The sequence below is a fragment of the Phalaenopsis equestris genome, unplaced genomic scaffold, assembly GCF_001263595.1.
Source record: "Phalaenopsis equestris unplaced genomic scaffold, ASM126359v1 Scaffold000540, whole genome shotgun sequence".
Classification (NCBI taxonomy): domain Eukaryota; kingdom Viridiplantae; phylum Streptophyta; class Magnoliopsida; order Asparagales; family Orchidaceae; genus Phalaenopsis; species Phalaenopsis equestris.
The window spans coordinates 1563018-1584886 of NW_018164980.1; the positions used below are offsets into that span (position 1 = coordinate 1563018).

At 34.4% G+C, this 21869-nt stretch overlaps 2 protein-coding genes and 1 non-coding gene across 3 annotated transcripts in view; all 3 read right to left on the reverse strand.

The window, feature by feature from the left end:
* The window catches only part of LOC110029011 (pyridoxine/pyridoxamine 5'-phosphate oxidase 1, chloroplastic), a 52927-nt gene extending 41609 nt beyond the window's left edge, over positions 1-11318 (reverse strand). Inside the window, exons 1-4 of the mRNA XM_020731106.1 lie at positions 10956-11318; positions 10806-10844; positions 3953-4120; positions 3769-3874 (exon numbers count right to left, since the gene is read on the reverse strand). Coding sequence (XP_020586765.1) covers positions 3769-3874; positions 3953-4120; positions 10806-10844; positions 10956-11300 — 658 coding nt within the window. The 5' untranslated portion in view covers positions 11301-11318. The remainder of the gene's footprint in view (positions 1-3768; positions 3875-3952; positions 4121-10805; positions 10845-10955) is intronic.
* Positions 11319-12880: 1562 nt separating this feature from the next.
* TRNAN-GUU lies at positions 12881-12954 on the reverse strand. The gene has a single exon. It is a non-coding gene; the product is annotated as a tRNA-Asn (tRNA).
* A 5384-nt stretch (positions 12955-18338) lies between these two features.
* On the reverse strand, positions 18339-20929 carry LOC110028907 (transcription factor SAC51-like). The gene is given in 4 exon segments (XM_020730954.1): positions 18339-18844; positions 18847-19072; positions 19842-20344; positions 20625-20929. Coding segments are annotated over 3 exon segments (576 nt in total). The 5' UTR covers positions 19965-20344; positions 20625-20929; the 3' UTR covers positions 18339-18617.
* Between the last annotated feature and the right edge of the window lie 940 nt (positions 20930-21869).

A 21869-nucleotide genomic window follows, 5' to 3' on the forward strand; every position in this document is an offset into this window, starting at 1 on the left:
CAAAGGAATCCAATGAGAAGAAGCCCAAGTTCAGTTCATGTGGATCTAGTAGTGCCATGATTCGAAATAATGTAGTCTCTTGTGTCAAATGTAGAAGGCTACAATGGGTCAATGTTTGATGGGCTCCAATACATGTTATTGGTGTTGTCAACCTAATCACATAGCTAGATACTGCCTTATAGGCCAGAAGACATCTGAAGACCAAAAATTAAGTGGAGCTCCTTCACAGAATACCACAAGTGGAGAAAGAATGATAGAGTGAATAACTTCATCTCCCACTCATGGTCAACCATGACAATCAGTTCAACCATGTGTTCATACCCTTTCACATAGAGACTAGAAGAAACTACTATTGTTGATGTTAATGTTGATGTTGGTACTGATACCGATGCTAATAGAAATCGAGGAGTGGTTGTGTTTTCTTTCAAGTTATAGACGTATCATTCCAGGTATTTTATGTTAAGTATTGATGTTTTTGATGGTATGTGTTGTTTTAGTTATATTACTTTCCATAATGTGGTGTTATTTTTATTGTTATTTCATATCGGTTGATGGAGAAAGCTTAGTTGAGTTATCTTGTATCAGATCTTTATTTTATTGTATCTATTTTTTCATCTTAGTGAATGAGATCTAAAATTCTTCATGAAAATTTAAGGATAATTCATGTGTTTCATTTTGATCCAAGCCAAATTTCGATCTAATCTCGATCCGAGACAAATTTCGAATCAATTTTTAAGCGATTAACAAGCTTCGAACGAAATTCACTAAATTCACAGATATAAGCTATTAAAGATTCGATTTCGAACTGAGTTGGGGTTGGCTTAAAATCAACTCGAGAAAAATTTGATCCAAAATTTTGGCTCGCAGCTCGGCTCATTTATTTCAATCCGATCTTGATCCGAGCCAAAATTCCTTCAAGTGATTTCAAATCAATCTTCAAGTGATTAACAATCTTCGGGCTAACTTCACAACCCTAAAAATAATATAACATATGTGATACGATTAAACTCAACATATTTATATTTATATATTAAGTTTCAATAGAATGAATCAAATCAAGAGTTAATAAAAACAAATATTTTGAATAATTATAGGAATCTTATACTTTGTTTTGGGGTGTGTTTGGTAGCACACTTTTAATAGGATTTAACCATGAATTTCACTTAAATCCAACCAAACAACAAAAAGAGAGAAAACTAAATCCAACTGTCTGTTAAATTCGACCATCTCCCTTTCGTCTCCTCTGCTAAGTAAATCAGTATTTTATTAAATCTGACTATCAAGCGAATTACACGGATTTACGCCACCGTTTCTCACATGCTTACTCTCTCCATCGTGAACTAGCTGGATTCCGCACATTTGATAAATCTTATAAACGTAAATCTGGGCAACAGCCAAACACCGCCCTAAGTTCACCTAGGATTTCATGTTATGAAGAGTCAATCCCATCGTCAAAAGCAAGGAATATTGTTTACACTTTTAGCAATTTGAGTATTCATACCTTTAACCTATGTGATATTTTATTTCTTCTCATCCATTTTTCATTAGTGGTCATTGGTATTTGCATAAGCTTTTTTCTAATTTATATGTTATTTTATTTATTGGTCATATCATTGGGAATGATATATTTTTAATAATACATACTATTGCACATTATTTAAGAATAAATAAAGTATATAAGTGAATGAAACGAGTATATAAATGATATGAATGTATAATATGTTTGCATATGCATATTGACCATGATGAAGTTCACCCTCTTATGGTACTAGTAAGTACGCTAAGACACCCGTGCATGTAAAGAAAAGAAATTATTGATATTCTTGATTGATACATATTTTAGACAATACTCCTATGACGGCTGTAAGTATGTGTGTGTGTTAGTGTGTCAATGTGTGTTTGCGTGTATGTGTGTGTAAGGATATAGTTATGTAATTGATATAGTGAGACACATTGAATGCTTTAAAATCATTATGAACAATCTTATTGAAAAAATAAATTATCTATTATTTTATACTAATTTATTATGTCTAATTGTGTTACTATAATCTAGAAGAGTTAATACACATTAGTTTTTATAGTTTACTATTGTTTTAAATTAACCTTATAGGTTTAAAATTTTTTTTTAAAGATTAGTAATAGAGAACGAAATATTTATAAAAGATGTGGGCACCCTGAACTAAGACCAATTTATTATTTGTTTAATTTTATTTGCAAATTTGTAATGTATCTTTTATTTATTTTTGAGATGGTTAAATGTTTGTTACAAAAAAATAAAATAGAAAATTTTGTTCATCATTGTTCAACTGTATGTTCCCGTATTGAAACATTTCAAATCCCAGATTAGGGCATGACATGAGTAAACAAAAATAAGGATGGAGGATTTTTTTTAAGAGTTAAGGGCTAGTAATTACTAAAACAAAGATAAATTATATGGCATGCAATTTTAAATATGTGAAATTGATGTTCATCAATCAATATTGCTAGTCAATTAGACAATGCCAAGATGTGATTGCATTAGATTATCGTATATGATATAAAAACAGTGATAGATGATAATAGAATTTATCAATAAATATTAAAATTAAAAAAGTACCTCATCGGTTCTATGATGTAAGAAAGCATCATTGCAAATAAAGGTAAAGTTATAAAACCATACTTAGAGCACTAGGCTATATGAATTGAAGCACTAAACAATAAAGAAGTAAATGATAGCAAATTTATAATCAATGAGATATTTGATTAAAATAAATTGTGCCAAAACGGAGTATATATTGAAAACGGATTCTATTAAAGGGATAGCATGAGTGGCATCAATCAAAAAAAGGTAACATAGATAATTTAAGAAGGTAAAATATGTACTAACAAAGATGAAAATATAAAAAAGTGCATGAATTACAAAGTATAATGAGTATATCAAAGCTAACATTGATAAATTTTATGCAGTAACACTGCATATCGCACTATTATAATTAACATATATGCACTCAACAAAAAGAAAGGGAGAAGAGAGTTCATAAAACCAACTCTAAAGGGCTCCAATAAAGCTAATGATGATGAGTATGGGGAACATCATTTGTAATTAATATCATTATATATTAACCGCTTACCCTCTACTCACTATAAATGGTAATGATGATTGCAGGTTAAAGTTATGTATTAATTAAACTTTAACCACACTCCACTACATCTGGGATATGTCATAATGAGGCACTTTTGCAAAGCACCATACACTAGACATTGACTTAAAGTTATTTCATTGATTTTAGCATTGGAGTTAGTGTGTTATCTATGGTTGTTAGCCTAACCTTAGCCTTCACCCTTTCTCATCAAGGTATGAGTTTTGCATAGGCGGTTTTCATCAAACATAGACTTAACTCAATAAATCTTTCATTCTATAACATCAAATCACGTTTTTATATCCATGATGCATTTAGAATCTATCAAGAATAATTTCTTTACCAAATTCATCCCAACATTTCAAATTTGCTGCTGCAGTAAAGCATGAAACATTTAAAAATTTGCACATTTTTATGCATAGATCTCTAAGAATCTAGTTTCATTCATTCCAGAATGACCTAACTTGGAGTTGAAGTAGTGGTTAGATCACTCAAAATTAATTTTAGATTAATAAAAACAAGTACTAAGAAAAATCTAAATCAGCATGGAACATGTTATAATAAACTAAAACAATCTGTACTGAAAATAAAATCATCAATGCAAATGATCAAAACTTTTAAGACAAGAAGAATAATGGAGCTGGCTTACCATGAAATGAAAACCCAAATATTGCATCTACAATAATGTCAAAATGATCAGATAAACTCCGAGGTAGATCGTCAACTGACAAGAATGGAATTGATAAAGATTCCAACTACAAAATTGCATTAGTAAAAGAAGGTTCATTTGATAATATCCAGAAAAAAGTGGCTACAAATGAAACAATATCTACCTGAGTTACTAAGCCTGAATATAGAGGCTTGGCTGTACGCTTCGGATAACAAACAAATGGCTGATAACCAAAATGATGAAGATGGCGAGCAGCTACAAGGCCGTCACCACCATTATTACCAGGACCACAGATAATGATAATGCGACTATGATCGTTTGAATTGTAGACCTGAACATTCAGAAACTTGTAACCAATCAAGAAGGATAATCTATAAAAAATTATGCAAATGAGTGATAAGTGATTTAAACAGTAAATTATCATGGTTCCCTTTAAACAATAATCATCTAAGTAAAAGTAAGCATCTAAGAGAGTTCAGCTTGTCTAAATTCTTGTCAGTCATCAAAAAGCATGCCCCAAAGCAGACCTACAAGAATATTATAAAAGGAAATCATTCATATCTAGACATTTGGTGGAGGAAATTTTTTAAGCAAACCTGTTAAAACAGAAAACTAATTGACATTTGCAGAGATTTTAGAATCTAGAAAGTTTCAACAATATTTCTTTCATTCAGATATTGGAGCCACTGCAAATCACAATTCTTAAAAAACATTAATATCATCATTAGCCTTATCCCCACTACTTGACGTTAGCTTTACAAATTGTTATTTTCTATTTGTTCCTTTTAAGTGTTGTCCAAGGTGTTAGACCTATTCTTCAAAAATTGTTCTAATTCCTGCATTCATGTTATTTTAGGACTATCTGTTTTCGTTTATAATCCTCTAGCATTAATTGCATCTACTCATCTAATTGATAAATTTTCTAGCGTATATTGTACATGTGAAAATCATTTAATTCTATTTTTATTTGTTTTATCATCAATAAATGTACTCCAGCAATTTTTGTAATATAATCATGCTTCAATTTATAATTCTAATTTTGTCACATTACTATCTTAGTATTCTCATTTCTATCACAATTAAATTAGACATCAACTACTTTTTCTTGCCCAATGCTCGAATCCAAAAAACATTTCTAGACTAGTTGTGATTTTATAAAATTTACATTTTAAATCTCAAGGACATCTTCTTATCACATAAGATTGATAGGAATCACACAACGAACAATTCTCAACTTTATTGGGGCTTAGAATCAATTAAAAAAAAAACACGCGGCGGAATAATGGGGTTGCACTAATTCGATAAAAATCTGGAACAAAAATTAAAATAGAAACACAAGCAAAGCAACCGGAAAAACACACAATAATTTACATGAAAAAACCTAAGAACGAGAAAAAACTACAGAGCAACACCACCAGATCTTTTCATTATGAAATACAAAATGTTTTACAAAGAACTCACACAAGTTTTCTCTCCATACACAAATAAAACTTACAAGGCTCGCTCCACAATCTTCCCTCTTCAATTCAACGCAAAAAATCACGCTTAATCACGGAAATTCACATATTCGACACTCCTCACCTTCACCGGGATTCTCGTCGAAGAATACCAAAGAAATAAATAGCAAATTTACAATTTTTGTTGCTCGAATTCAGAATTAAAACCAAATCCCGCTTGCAAACCGCCCCTGGAGCATAGACGCCCAAAATTGGCGCCTATGCACGAAAATTTCGGTAAACAAGCGCCTATATGGGCGCATATGCACCCAAAACCAGCACATAGGCGTCAGCTTCTCTATTCGAGAAGCACCCAAGTGGGTGCTTAAGTGCCCACAACCCGGCGCATAGACGTTGAGTGCTCTATCCCGCTGCTCACCAAATCAATCTCCACTCATAACAATCTCTCACTTGGAGACTGATTGTACAGAACACTTGTCCTTAATACCTGCATCTCCATATGAATCGCCTTCATAGTCACACGTTGTGGTCACGTACCATGGTGTGGCTCACCCTGGTCTCAACCTTCATGAAACTCAACTGAAGTCAAGCATAGCTTCATTTTCTCAACAATCGCCACCTTTGTTAACATATCTGCAAGGATTCTCAGCTAGGGCTGTCAAAAAGGCTCGTTGCTCACGAACAGCTCGTGTTCGGCTCATTCACTAAGTTAACGAGTAGAACACGAACAAATATTTGTTCGTTCGTGTTTGACTCATTTTGGCTCGGAATACTACTAATCAATTATATATGTATCTTTGATGAGTAATCTTTTTTAAAAAATTAGTTGGCTACAAAGCCACAAAGATTTATAATCAATTAAAAAATATTAATAATGAAAATATAATAAAAATTATTAAATTAGATTCAAATGAAGTTTTAAATCTTGCCCCAATCCTTAACATTTGATGGCTGCGTGACTAAGGTTGTCAAAATCACTCTTTGTTCATCAACAGCTCATAATCGACTCGCTAAGCAAACGAGCCGAACACGAACACACTTTTTGAGCTCGAAATATAAACGAGACGAACACGCTCGTGTTCGGCTCGTTTACACCCCTATTCTCAGCTGTATGTATCTTTTCTAGAAATAATTGTTCATCATCCAGAAGAGATCAAATAAAATGATACATGAGTTGTATGTGTTTCATCCTGGCATGAAAAGCAGCATCTTTGGCATGATGAATCACACTCATACTGTCACTGTAGAGTTTTCCAATTTCCTGCTCCTTGCCCAATTCTGCCATGAAATTTTGTAGTTAAATCATCTCCTTGTTAGCATCAGTAATAACAAAATATTCGACCTCTATAGTTGAAAATGCAACAGTCTTCTGCAACCCGGATACCCAACTCACCGCTGTGTTCCTGAATGTGAAGATATATCTCGTTGTACTTCTTCTATTATTCACATCTCCTGCTAAATCTAAATCTACAAAACCCTGTAGACTGATCTCTGTACTTCCATAACAATATGCCATGTTGACTGTTCCCCTCAAATACTTGAGAATCCGCTTTACCACTTCCTAATGATAACTGTCTGAATTGTTCATGTATTTGCTGACCACTCTCGGTGCATATGCAATATCTAGTCTAAAACAAGTCATCGCATACATCAAACTTCCAACTACTGAAGCATACGGAGTAATTTCCATGTGTGTTTGCTCTACTTCAGAGTTAGGCGATAGCTCCTCAGATAATTTGAAGTGACTAAGGGACTGCAAACTGGTTTCGCCTCACTCATGTTGAACATTTGTAGAATCTTCTCAACATACTCTACCTGAAACAACTTCACTGTTTCTGCACCCCTGTCCCTACTGATTCTCATCCCGAGGATCTTTCTGATTGGACCTAAATCCTTCGTCTCGAACTCATTTGATAACAGTCTCTTCAAGTCCCTCATTTTCTGCATATCTCCCCTTGCAATCAGCATATCATCCACATACAACAGAAGCAAAATATAATAGTTATCAATGTGTTTGATGAAGCAACAGTGGTCTACCTGACACTTCATATGCCTATTGTCTACATTAATCTGTAAAAGCTCTTGTACCACTGTCTCGGGGCTTGTTTCAAGCCATAGAGGCTCTACTTCAATCTCCTGACCAAACCTTCTTGCATAGAACCTTGTAACCTAGTGGTTGCATCATATATAACTCCTCCAGATCTCCATGTAAAAAGATTGTGTTTACATCCATCTGCTCCATATGTAGATCTTCCACTGCTACTAGACTCAATATAACCCTGTTAGTAGTCCTCTTCACCACTGGGGAGAAGATCTCTGTATAATTCACTCCTTTCTTATAATAGAAATCCTTCACAGCAATTTTTCCCTTGTAATGCTTGCAATAATATGACTCCTTTTTCTGTCTGTAAACCCACTTGTTGCTCATTAATTTTTTGTCATTTGGTAGTACCGTGAAATCCCAAGTATAAATTGACTCCAAAGATTGTATTTCTTCATCCATGGCAAGCTTCCATTCCCTTGAATCTTCAACTTGAGTGCTCTTCTCAAAGCACTCTGGTTCACCACTATCAGTTATTAACAGATAGTGTAAAGAAGGAGAATACATATGCACGGATCGCGTCACTCTGTTGGATCTTCTGACATCTGTAGCAGGTGACTAAGGAATTTTCAATGCTCCTTCTGAATGAGCACTACTTCTTTATCCATCTTCCTTATCACCAGTATTATTTATCTCCACATATCTAAATTCTTCAGAAGTAGCTAACGTAATATGTTGAGTTCTAGCCATATCTTTGTACATCTTCATTTTGTTAAAAGTGGCATCCATGTTTCTGATGAATTATTGATTATGATAATCCCAAAATTTGTACCCAAACTCATTTGAGTCATATCAAATGAAAGTGCACTTAACAGATTTTGAGTCAAGCTAGCTTCTAGACCCTACATCTACATGCACATATGCAGAACACCCAAATACTCTTAAATGAGATAAACACACATTTTTGTGACTCCGAGCTTCATCAGGTAAGCCTTTTTTTCAAAAGTACAGATGGACTTCGGTTTATTTATCAGATAAACAATAATGTTAACTGTTTCAGCCCAAAACTGTTTTGACAAGCCTGCATGCAGTCTTATACTCATAGCATGCTCCGTTATTATTTTGTTCAGCGCTTAACTACATCATTCTACTGTGGTGTCCTTGAGAAAGTGAAATCATGTCTAACCCCCTCTGCAGCACAAAAATTCCTGAACTTCTGATGACGGTACTCACCACCATTATAAGTGTTATCAACCGTTGTCGTCTCCAACCTATACAAAACCACTATCGCCCACCACCATTGTCTGTCACCACCGACTTCCATTGGTCGTAGCCTACCCCATTGTCGCAGCTACACACCGCCGCTGGCCACCACTTTTGTCGACAATGATCACCATTGTTGCACGCCACCACCAGTCGTCGTCTGTGGCCACCAACATCGTCCCCACCCACCACGCCACTGGGCACCAAAAATTTATGTAAGACCTCGCATAACTAAGATAAATTATTTTCATTCTACTTCAAATCAAACAAAAGAATATGAGTTGTAAGTTTATTTTAAACTAAACCAAACAACTCCATAGTATTTCAGATGCAATACATTACTATTGTATTGTATTTATTTTACGCTGCATTACCTTTCCAGCAAACAAAACAACCCCTAAATTAAAAATGCCATATTTTTAAATACTTGCAATCAAATTGCCCTTAAAAGATTTGTGTTATGCAATGGAGAATAGAAGATGCACTAATAAAAGAGATAATAAAGTTAATGTGGAAGGATAAAAAAATCAATGGATGAAATATAGAATAAAATTAAAAAGTGTTGCGCACTAAAATAAATTTTAAAGTTTAACACTCAACGGAATAAATAAAGGATGAGGAATCATAAAAAGAAAGAGGGGGAGGGCGAGGGGTGGAGGTTGCACCATCCTACTACTCAAAGAAACATTATCATTCAACAATAATGATAGAGTAATGATACTGGTCATTAATTGCACCAAAAATGTTGGAACAGGACTAATGATAAAAATTATGATGATTCATAACAAATCAAATAGTTGAGATATGAAGATGTTGATGATTAGTTACACAAAGCAACATAAGGCAAGATGAGTGGGACTTGCAATCCACCTACTAGAAGAACTACCCAAGTTCACGGTACATTTAAGCTATAGCCTATTGTTTAGCGTCCTATTTTATGTAGCTTTACATAAAATACATGTAGATCGTCTTAGTGTTACAACTTTAAATATATTTGTTTAAGACCAGCACACACAAAAATATAGGGAGTTGGTTGGATTGAAAAATAACTTTAAATAAAGTCGTGCACACAAATTCTAGGAAAATTTTAAAATAACATTATGTGATAGCTTTACGCAAAATAAAAAAGAAACTTGTGAAATCCGAAGGAATGAAAAAAAAACACATATTGAAACTATAATGAAATAGTTTTAGATATTATATTTCCAATAGTTCTAATTATTGATAACAAGGGCATACCGAATGCATAGATCTCCCGCCCATATGGGCCTAAGGAAGCGTTGAAAATTCCCAAGTAGAGAAACTAGAGTTAAAAACGTGGTGGAGCAAACAAGTCAAAACTAAATCACCTACTTCCCATTTCTAGCAACATCTTGGGAAATGCTAAAGCGCACATTGTCTTGTTCAGCAAAATTTTGCTAGATGATAAAAGAGACCATAACATATCATTAAAACCAACCCCAAATAGTTGAAATAATGCCACTTATGATGATGAGATGGACATGATAAGTTATTAACATTACTTACTCATGTCAGCTCATCAAAAGTTCTAACTCAAAATCCATTGTAAAAAACTGCAAATTATATATGAATAATGTAAATGTCAAAACTATTAATCTTCACTCTATCTTCTAATGGGTGTTGGTAATTTAAATGCCTTTCCAAGCTGAAAGGGAATGAAACAAAACAAGTTAAACCTTACATTACTACTACATAACTTCAAGTAATCTAGATATGACTAACCAGAAATTCCAAAGTACAAACTTTCAACACCACCTGCAGGAACAATCCAGGTAATCAAAACTCCTGTACATCTCCTAATTCCCTGCCATAGTCTGAACTCCCACTTATCTGCACTAAAAGTGAACATGAAGTGGGCCCCTAGAAGCACACCTCATTTGCACCCATCCAAGTGCAGTTTTTTTGAAATGGACTAAACTTGGTCTGAATAATTGAAATTAATGTTCCCAATTCCAATACATATATTTTTCAATGAATTCCACATTCAACCCACTTTATAAGGCTCCCTTCTAAAACCAATCCATGAATATGATGATTTATCCATTTATCTTGTGGTTTAATCACACTTTCTAACTTTTGAAGGTAACAATCATATATAAGCAGTTTATTTCTCTAAAGCGATGCAAAATGAAACAAACAATAAATTGGCGCATGTGTAGCACCAAACTAGGCTCATATCCAAAAAATAAAAATAAAAATAAAAAATAGAAAAACGGAAGAACATCAATAAACACCTCAGCAATCGATGCAGCGACGCTCAATCCCGCCAATTCCTAGCGCAAGAAAGTGAGACAGCTGAAGTTAGAATCCAACGCGATTGAGATAGTGAAAGAAAATGCGTACAGTGCATTAAACTTCTAATCACAAAATGAAGAAGAACCCACCATCAACTGGTCGACACTGAAGCCAAGAGAACCCATGAGAATCTCATCAATCTCCGCGGCCTCCTTCTGCGAGAGATAAGATACGCTCTCCTCCGCCATTTGTGCCCCGAGAGAGAAACAGCGACGCGACGGAGGACGCCGCGAAAGCGACAAATAAGCCGGCCGCCGGAAAATCGAGAGAGGAACGGAAGAGTGGCGAGTTATTCCCCGGGGAGGAACACAGAGGGAAGCGGCGGTGTCGGCGGGAACGGTAACGGTGGCTGTTGGCGGAGGGATAAGGAGTTTGATTGACCGGGAGAGGCTACAGGAGGACATAAAAATAGCTTTGGGAATCCAAATTCGCATTCTCTTTTGGCCTTTTCCAAAGTTTGGCTATTTTTAGTATGATATATAAAATTTAGCGTTATTTATATAAATAAAAAAAATTAGATGTTAAATATATAAACTTCGTGGAATGTATTTATATTTTTTTTTACATACGTTCAACCCAATTCTTATATAGTTTTAAATCTAACCCCTAACTTTACTTTTATATTTAGACCATTCAAATTTTGACCACATTTTTAAAATTGATATGATAAATATATTTTTCATGAAAATGGCTTTAAAAAAAAATTTTGACAAAATTGTCGGCCAAACGAGTGATTTCGATTGTTGACTGTCAATTTGTATAAAAAAAAAATAAGTTATTTTTAATTTTTATTTGATTAATTTAATTCACATTCGCAAGTGTTGAATTTTAGTTTTTAAGGCATGTCACCTTTCATGAAAAACTATATTTCACTTTTGAAATGCTAAAATGATGGTATATTTTATGTAATAAGAAAGATATGAGTTGTATAAATATAATAATTAAATTTTAGTTGTTAGATATGAAAATATGTAAGAATTATGATGTATGCATATAAATATTCCAAAACATTATAACAAAAAAAATAATAATAATAAACATGTAGATATTTCTTAATTACTAACATTTAAAAAACAACAATTCATATCCAAATCAAAATTTATGTAAAAATTTTATTATGTATATAGTTTATTAGCATATTTAACTATAATTTATTAATTTTAGACATGCAATAGAAGAATTGGCTTGTTAAATGAATGGAATTCATTGGTATCGAAGTTATTGCCCAAAGATAAATAATAGATTTAACTGATGAGTTTCTTAGAGAAGTTAAAAGAAGATACTGACAACAGTAAATATAAAATTAAATGATTTTAAAATAATTATTTTCTTATATCAATGATTGTATATCATAATACAAACATGATATGTCAAAAATTGAGTGCAACTGCTGCATTCCAACTCGATCCAAGAATTTGAATCTTCTCTTGTATCAGGCAATCTCTTCTCTTGCGGTCGAATCTCTTCAAAATTAGTGCAAACATATTTTATGCGTACAGTCATTTTTTTTCTAAACAAATTTATGTGTTGTTATTCTTAATTCCACGTAGGCAGAAAGGGTCCAAAGTTAATAGTTATTTATGTCGGTTAAAATAATATTATAATGTAATTATTCCAAAAGTAAATGACATATTGTGTATTAACTTAAGTTACAGCCAAATTGGGGAGTTAAGTTGAGTAATTATGTGCATAGGTAATTATCGCTTATATTGTGTTAATTATTTGCATAAGTAACATTTTAAATTAAAAAAAAAAGGGAAATTTTATGTACATACCAAAAAATTCTCAAATGTTTATTTTCCTAACCCCTAAACTTTCACGTGTACTTATTAATAAATGATAAGGATATGTTTAATAAATGATAGGGATATATTTAATATTATATTCAACATTAAGTGCTATGGACATAATTAAATATTTAATTTTAGGTATTAGTTATGTAAATACAATTATAAATTATGTGATATGTATGTAAATACAATTATAAAAAAAAATATGTTAAGAGCTAGTGCGACGCTAGAGGAAGGGCTTGAACCTTCGACCTTGTGGTTAACAGCCACACGCTCTAACCAACTGAGCTACTCCAGCTAATTTAGCGTAAATAGATATTTTAGTTTAATATAAACAACTTAATAATCGACAAAATATGCTCTCTAATTTTATAATTATAATAAATAACACATATTTTTCTTTGTGCCATTAAATTATCTAAACTACATTAGGAAGAAAGTATAAATATTCCCTTACATAAAAAATATGATTGCACATATTTCAAAGATATCCAACAAATCTTGTTTGTAAACATCAATGAACAGTGTCTCAAGATAGTAAAAAGAATGAACCGTCAAGCGTCATTTCATTTGGTCAGAGCTTGAGCTGACCGAACAGAAGCATAGTCGATAAACAAATTGAAGACACCTAAATGGGTATAATAGTCGTTCATGACCGATTCTGGAATTCTTTACAAAGATGGCCAAATGGCATCCCACAAAACATCTTTCTAGTCTTTTGAGAAGATCTTTTGTCTAAGTAAAGCTACCCATGTGATTATGATGATACACTCAATCTAATGACGAGGACCTCTACTCAAGATTCCATTAAGAGAGTCGAATGATTATATTTTAGCCGACCGAATGACAAGATTAATAGGTCATTTAATGCCCCTCTTAAAACAATTATGAACACGAAATGGTGTTAATATTAGTTATGAATATGAAAGCATGTTGTAATCATTACAAATATGAAAATGTCCATAATAACTTATAACGCCCCTATTAAAATAGGGAGAAACAAGTAATATTATACCATATACCTCAGAGACCTATAAATAAGAGAACATTTCTCAAATAAAAGATTACTGAATTTACTTTATCAAAACTTTTATGTTAATGTGGACACTCTCTCATTCTTCCTCTTTCTCCCTCTCTTTATTTCATTCATCGATTTTACGCTCTGTCTTGGTTGCGATCAACATGACATTTAGATTCAGCAAGTCCAATACAATTCTTAGCATAAATACCTAAGCTCCTTGAGATTTATACAAATTCTTATATATTTACATATCTCTAACAAAATTCTGTTTTTTTTTTTCAAAATTATGAATCAGTGCTATATTTAGTAATAGCCAAGCTAGCTAGAAACCTCATCCAAAAGCTTGTACCTTTTCACCCTCCCTCTAAAGACCTGCCTTCCCCTCCCAGAACCCGGCAACAGCTCCTCGCCGCCACCCCGGTCGCCGGATTCTTCCAGTGGCTGGGGGCGCTGCGGCCGCCGGTCCCATTCTCCGCTTCTTCACTGGTCTGTCTAGAAGATGCGGGGAGAAAGCTCCGCTCGTAAGCTTCAATTCTGAGCAGAGCTGGTACCGTGTGCTAACGGAGATGAAAGAGCTGAACTAATTCGATCAACCCTAGTATGTTCTGTCGAAATTTGCTTCTTTTCTGTCTCCTCCCTCAGGCAGAAATTACAGGCTCGATAGAACTCTGCTCTTGGGTACAGATCGCTGCAATATCAAATATAATACTTATCATAATTTAACTTTTTTCCAATATTTGTTAGTAATTCCATTTGAAACCGAACACATTCTTTCACCTACTTACGTTGGGAGCGGAAGAAACAGAGTTTGCAGCGAAAGAGGTCTCGCGAGAATCCACGGTCACCGCACAAGCAACAAAGTGTCGGCTTGGACGGCGGAGAAGACGGTGGTTGTAGCGCGCCTCCTTTGCTCCCCATTCTCCTTCTCCCCTTCTTTCTCGATCGATCTCACCGCTTCATGAGTGGAGACAAAAGCAAAAGATACAAGAAAAAGATGAAGAAAGATTGATGCAGTCGGATGATGCGTGGCGTATTTCGTCGAAGATTAAATTAAAGTTTTCAAGATGAGAAATTTAAGCTCTCGTGATCCTACAAAGAAAAAATTTTTTTTTTTTTGAAGAGTGATTGAGAAGGGAAGTAGAGAAAGGGTAGAGACGGGGGAATTGAAAGCCATGGACGACCTGCTCTGGTTGAGAAATATCTCGCCCAGAAACGTTGAAAGAAAAAGGGTGGGTGGAGAATCATTTTCAGTCCGTTGAAGTTGATTTTGTTGAGAAAAATATTCACCAAATACTGCAGGTTTTTTTTTTCTTAATTTAAAAATAAATAAAACTTTTGATATGTGCTTTAAGTTCTACCGAAACATTAGATTACACAAGTTATGCATTTGTTAGGGATCACGGGTCGGGGTGTAAACGAATCAAATACGGGCAAGTTTAGGCTTAGCTCGTGTTTGGCCTCACTTGTGTTCGGATCGTTAAAAAGATCATTGTTTATGTTTGACTTGTTTATCTTTTGAACACAAAAAGTGTGTTCTTGTTCGGCTCATTTGTTTAGCATTTTGACAACACTAATCACACAACATAGGATGTTAAGATTTGGGGCAAGATTTAAATCTTATTTGTTTATATATAATTTAATTTATTTTTATTTTTTTTAATTAATAATTTTAATTGATTTTAAATCTTTGTAACCTTATAGTCAATTAATTTAAAAAAAAAAAAAACTGCTCATCAATATATATATCTATATATAATTTTAATTATATATTTTTATATATAATTGATAAATAGTATTTCGAGCCGAACATGAATGAACAAATCTTTGTTCGTGCTTGGCTCGTTTATATATTTAGCACAAAAAAAATGTTCTGATTTGACTCGTTAATTTAGCGAACGAATCGAATATGAGGTTTTAAAGGAGCCGAACTCAGTTTGTTCATGAACAACGAACTGTTTTGACAATCCTAATTATAGGGACAAATGATGACAAAATTGGTTTAAGTGAATTTGAGAATTTTATCATATTATCATAAAAAATCACGGCATTATCAAATAACAGTAGAATTTCTCTAAATACAATAACTTGATAAATGTATAAGAATCATTTAGTCAACAAAATCAAGTGACTAAAACTAATCAATTATTATAAGATTTTAATTTTGTTCCCTCTATTGAGATTCCTTCAAACAGAACAAAGTCTCACAATGTGAATTCGGTGAGAGAATTTGGGGAATACCTGTAGGATTTATTCAATTGCAAAAGTTACTTTCAGGTACTTAGGGTTCGTTTGGGACAACTTATAAGTGCGGGCGGCGTTTTCAAAACACCGTCGTACGGTTTGGTTTGCGCATTTCGTCAGTTTATTCAAAACTGCGTATGGGTTTTTATACTAAACGCAAACCGCAGGTCTACCCCCTCAGCCGGCCCGCGGGCAGCATTTGGGGCAGCTTATCCTGAAACGCACAAGCTGCCCCAAACGGACCCTAAGTTTAAATAAGAAATACTTTGCGAGGTGTGACAATTCTTATGGGCTGGCCTTTTATGGAAAGGGATCGTCCATAAATCTTGATGGGTTGGGGGCCTATTAATGATGAAATGAAAGTGAATAAAATGTTGTCTCACACGTTTTTTATTTTTCCTGGCCGTGTGAGTGCCCCAACTAAACACTTCGAGATTATTCATTTTATTTCGCTCTACATATTTGAGCATTTTATTTCTAATTATTTTGTTAGACCTAACCAATATGTTAAACACAGTTTTTTTTATTGTGCACAGAAAAAATACCATCACAAATTTAGAAGAGATATAATGACAAAAGCAGGAAAAGATGTGTCAAAAGAGGGCCTACCAACACGAGACTCGGAGGCCCATATGTCTGATCAAAAGCGTCAAGATCATGATTAAATAAGGCAGTTAAGCAGCTCGAACCTAAGCAGTTGACCGATCACTGAGCATACAAGAATATATGAACATCACTGTGATGGAACCAACCTAACGGAAATAGCTAACCTCTCGAATCTCACAATTCTCTTTGAGGCATTTTGCAACCTCTCCGAACATCATCAAGAATCTAAAGCAAATCCCAACCATCCCCCAATATCTCTTCACACATTGGTGGCTACCTATTGAGTTATGGTGATACAAATTCTGCCCAATAGCCTAGCTCCTCCAACCGATAGAAGCTCCTTGTAGGGATTGAAGGTCGAGGGGAAGACCTGATCAAATGATCGACCCCACTTAGCTGACTGAGGAGACTTTGTGCACCTCTCAACAGTAAGAATCTAATCAACCGCTTGCATCAACTGAAACGATCGACAGTCTCCGGACTAAGTCGACTAACGGGTCTCTCTTGGTTAGCCGACCGACAACACCTGTCAAATGACTTGCCAGTCTAGCCATTTGAGACTTAGATCCTCTAGACTCTAGGCTAACATGTATAAAATACCCGTAATAACCTGTACAACTCCCTATAAAAGCATGCATATATATAAATTCATACATGATACCTCCATTCTTCAAAAATAGAGGACCATTTTTCATTTCTCTCTGACTCTTTCTCTCTCTCTCTCTCTCTCTCTATTTTTCTCTCTTGTCATACACTCTATTCATTGGGTGTGAATTCTTTGGGAGTGATTAACTTACAGATCAAGATTAAGTATTGCTAAACTTTGCCTTCATATTAAAAAAAAATGCAGTTTAGCAAAACTATCAAAAATTTAGGATGATTTAAATGCATATCACTCAATTCCTATATATATATATATATATTGTCATCTTACATAGTAATGTGAAATTTATCATTAAGAAAATAAAATAATGATATTTTTAATGTAAAATGAAAATTTTGAATGATCTAAATATAATTATATAAAGTAAAATCTAGATGTCTCACATGCAAATATTAGAACTTGGGTGGTATTTACCTAAGTAGACCAATCTTTTATATTTTCTAAATAACGTGCTCGGCTAAAATCTATCTTAAGTGTCCACTCTCTCAATATTGTTACAGGTGCGTTAGTTTGCCTCATGAAAAGCTCCCCACCATCATGACAATAATGTTACTAGTAATTAGGGCAGAATAATTTTTATTTTGGTAGGGTACAAACACCTCTGCTTGACCAAATGTGTGAAGACCTAATTACTTTCATACACGACCTAGGCCCCACCCTGCTAACAATGAGCATCATAATTCTCAATTACATATACATATAAAACATGATCTATACCTAGATAAAAAAATTATGAAATTTACATACATATTTTGAACATTTACACATCTAATGAATAAAAATTGATAATTATATAAAAATCAATGCATAAAAATGAATATTTCACTTTTTAATTAGTTAGTTAAAATTTTTTGATGTGAAATAAAAATTTGAGTGGTGCTTTTGTTAGTTAGGTAAATATATAAAAGTTGTGGTATGTACGTAAAAGCCTCTAAATATTTAATATTACAATAATAATATCACTAGTTTTTAAAACTAAAACACATTTTTTCATGTGCATATTTATGCCATCAAAATTTTATAATTATAGATATCAAGTTTTACATGCTAGATTTAAATACATAGAGCATTATACAAGATAAATTGCATTTTTTATGCAAATTCTTATTTTTAATTTATAACTGTTTAAATTCATATAGAAATTGGCCAACAATCAAAAAACATAAATTACCAATCCCAGCTTCCAAACTCAATTGTCTTCCATAATCCTCAACACAAATCATCATTACATAACCCGCACGCTTCTCCGGTCAAAAGAAGGCCCAAGTCAGCATGCAATCCTCTTTATTATATATAATTTACCTCCCACCCCCTGTATCATTACATACGTGCACAATCAAGTTTTCATGGCCTAAAGTTGCCTTTTTTTCTAATCTTCAGACACAAACTTCTACTAATATTTGAAAACAAAAAGGTCTGCTAAACGCTTTTAGATGCTTTCAGTTGGGGCATCCAGAGAATTTGCTTCAAGCTTGAGGTAACTTAGATAAAGAATGGCCTCGTCAAGCAATGCAGCATCATCCATGGCCTCTCCATCGGGTATAATCTTCCTCAAAACATTTATGATGGTGTGAATCCTCTCCTGATCACCACCGTCCACGCTATTGCCACTGTAAACATAGCTTATGTCTGCATTATCATCCGATTTAGTCATTGGGAAATTGGAAGCTGTGGCTGGCTCTCAGTGTCAATGAGAGATTCATCAATGGGGGAATGATCAAGGTTCAGTTTGCGACGTTTAGCAGGAATTGAGGAGCTGATAACATCTTTAACATTCATATTCAAGGGGGAATGTCCAGTGCTGGCTTCCTCTGAATCAAATGAAAATTTAGAATCTGAATAAAGGAGCGCATCAATTTCATCTGTGTCTTCATGCATCTCTTCCTGTACGCCATTGATATAGAAATTAGAGGCAAAAGCATAGCTAGCGTTGCTTGAAGGTAGAGTTGGGTTCAGAGTTTGAAATGGATTCGCCACATAACAAAAATTCTAGATTTTTTTATCGCAAGAATGATCAAAAACAAGGAACCTCTTTGCAGGAGTGGAGGTATTCTGTCCAAAGGAAAAGGAATCATCTAAGTTCAAATTAAGGGGACTCCTCTGAACTCCAAAACCAGGGAGGAATGGAGTGCTAGAACTCCTGGAAAAGCAGCGAATGGTATTGGTATATGTTGGAAATACCAAGGAATCTGGATTAAACTGTTGTTTCCCAACATCTGGGGGCCAATGGTTATAGCCTGAATTCAAGTTACTATATTTCCACATCTAACACAGAAAAGAAAGACAAAACTAAATAACCTGAAACACAAACAATGGGAAACCAGCTTGAATCAGCATAAATAAAATGCTATAGCATCATATTTCAACTGAAGAAGAATGAATTACCCACCCAAGAAAATGCAGTGATTAAGCTTTCTTTAAGCACTGATGCTCTATAACAATAGACTACAAAAGTCTCAGCTTTATTCCAATGGAAACGAAAATGGAAGGAAATCTACGTAACCGGCTTCAACAGATGTCGAAAATACTCAGCCTAACACATTAAAATCATCTGAATCAAAACAGTTAGATGTTTCGAGGAATAAACAGATAATGATAGGAAGAACAATTAAGCACCAAAATCAAATTAGGAATTTTCCATTTTAATAAGTACCTGACAATCCTGCAGCGGTTGAAAGCAAACTATGACTCTAACTATAATGGTGGCACCTCCAGCAAACCCATTTTCATGCTTCAATGCTTGAAATCTTGTCTTAGTTGCTGCTTGGCACACCATAACTACTCTTTTTCCCTTCAAGTTGGACCGTTTACCAGAGAGCCGCTGGGTAATTAAAGGTAGGAGACAAAAATGGATAAATCTATAGGCTCAAGAAAGACTAGGAAAGGGAAAAGGAGAGGCCTTTTTGTGTTCAAGAGAGGGAGTTTTAGCTTGTTTTAGAAAGAAAGAAAAATTGGTCCCAAAGATCGAAAGAAGCTTGAGAAAAGGTTCTGCAGAAAATATATCAGCGATAACGAAGACAAATTAAAGAATAACTCTGCAATACAAGTTGTTAAGGGAAACCACTTTCCGGTAGACACCAACGGAGAAGCTCGGCCACCTCATGCTGCTAATAATATCAGGATCACAAGTAAAAGTTCAGATTCTCGTTTCCTATCCTGAAAAAAAAAACCCTAAATTTTACAGCGATCAACAAAGCATGTGACGAAGGCACAAAAAATCGATGTGCTATCCCAACTTCCAAACAACAAATAAGTCTTAGCCCAAGCCAACAGAACATGAATTAAAAAGGCAAAACTTGGGGAAAAAAACGATTTTGAGCAGAAAGCACAATAAATGTAGAGAAGAAATGAATCAGTTCGGAAACATGCCACCAAAATGAACGATTTTGATGGTAGTTTAAGAAAAAAATAAAGCTATTGAAAGATTTCAACTTACAGTCCGAAGATTGAAAACCCTAAATCTCGTTGGAGTGAAACCCTACCAGGAGCCTAGGAGAGAAGAGAAAAGGAACTGAGAGTATGAAGTGGAAACCAGAGCCAGTCAATACTCATTGAGGAGGGTATGACCAAGGGACGAGGGGCAGTATAAATTGACTCTCGTGACGAATCTACCCTCGATATCAATAGAATATTACCTGCTATTTTAATAATAGATTAAAGTTATTTCGGGAATGATGAAGTCTTTCAGAGGAATAAAAAAAGACTGGCCAGAGTTGAAAAAACTGATCTTTAGGTTCTCGTGACTTAGGTTACAGGATTTCAGGAAGAAGAGCGAGCGGTAAATCTCTAATGGCTATAATGCTAATATGCAATCATGCCAGAATATATTTGTTTCCAGCAATGCCCCTGATTATCTACGTTAATTTCACTGATGCCATCATCTGTTGTTTTGGACTGGGTCAGGTTAGGTGACTCGTGACTTTCACTACTTATAATAAATTTATTTTCTTATACGATGGACAAATTTGTTATTTTAATAAAGAAGCGCTTATATACGTGACATAATTTTTACATACTCACATATCTAAACATCTAATTTTTAATGAATTTGATACACCACCAACAAATTTTCACCATCCGTCATGAATCTCAAGGCAATATTTTGAGCAAGAGATACTCAAATCTTGATAAAAAGTAATTCAGAGCTCTGATTTCATCAAACTTATAGTCAAACTGATCGGCTCGATGAGACGAACCTAATGATATGAAAGTTAGTCCAATTTGAGTCAAATCAAGCCCAAATAAAGTTATTAAATTATTCTTAGAAGATTTTTGGACATATTTGAAAGATCAAACGAATGTCGAATTTAGCGAGTTCATAGTCGAATCGAGCGTCTCGATAAGACGAATCCAAAGAACCCAAGATTGCTCAATTCCGACATTGTTAAGGCACTCAAATGTTCATCAAACATCATCCAATCAAGGGAAGCTCTCCGGACCGTCCGATCAAAATGATTCATATTCTTGCATTAATTGCACCCAAAACACTATAAATAGAGCCTCACCCCTCACATGAAGGGAGGAGGCTTAAGAGAGAAGTTGAGGCTTCGAAAAGGAGCTCAAGTCCATATCATCCTCGTCATCGTCGACTACCGTCGATCACCGTCGACCTCCGTCAACCACCGCTAACTAGACGTCGTCAATCGACGTTGTAACTTGAAAAGCTAGGAAATCTTTCCCG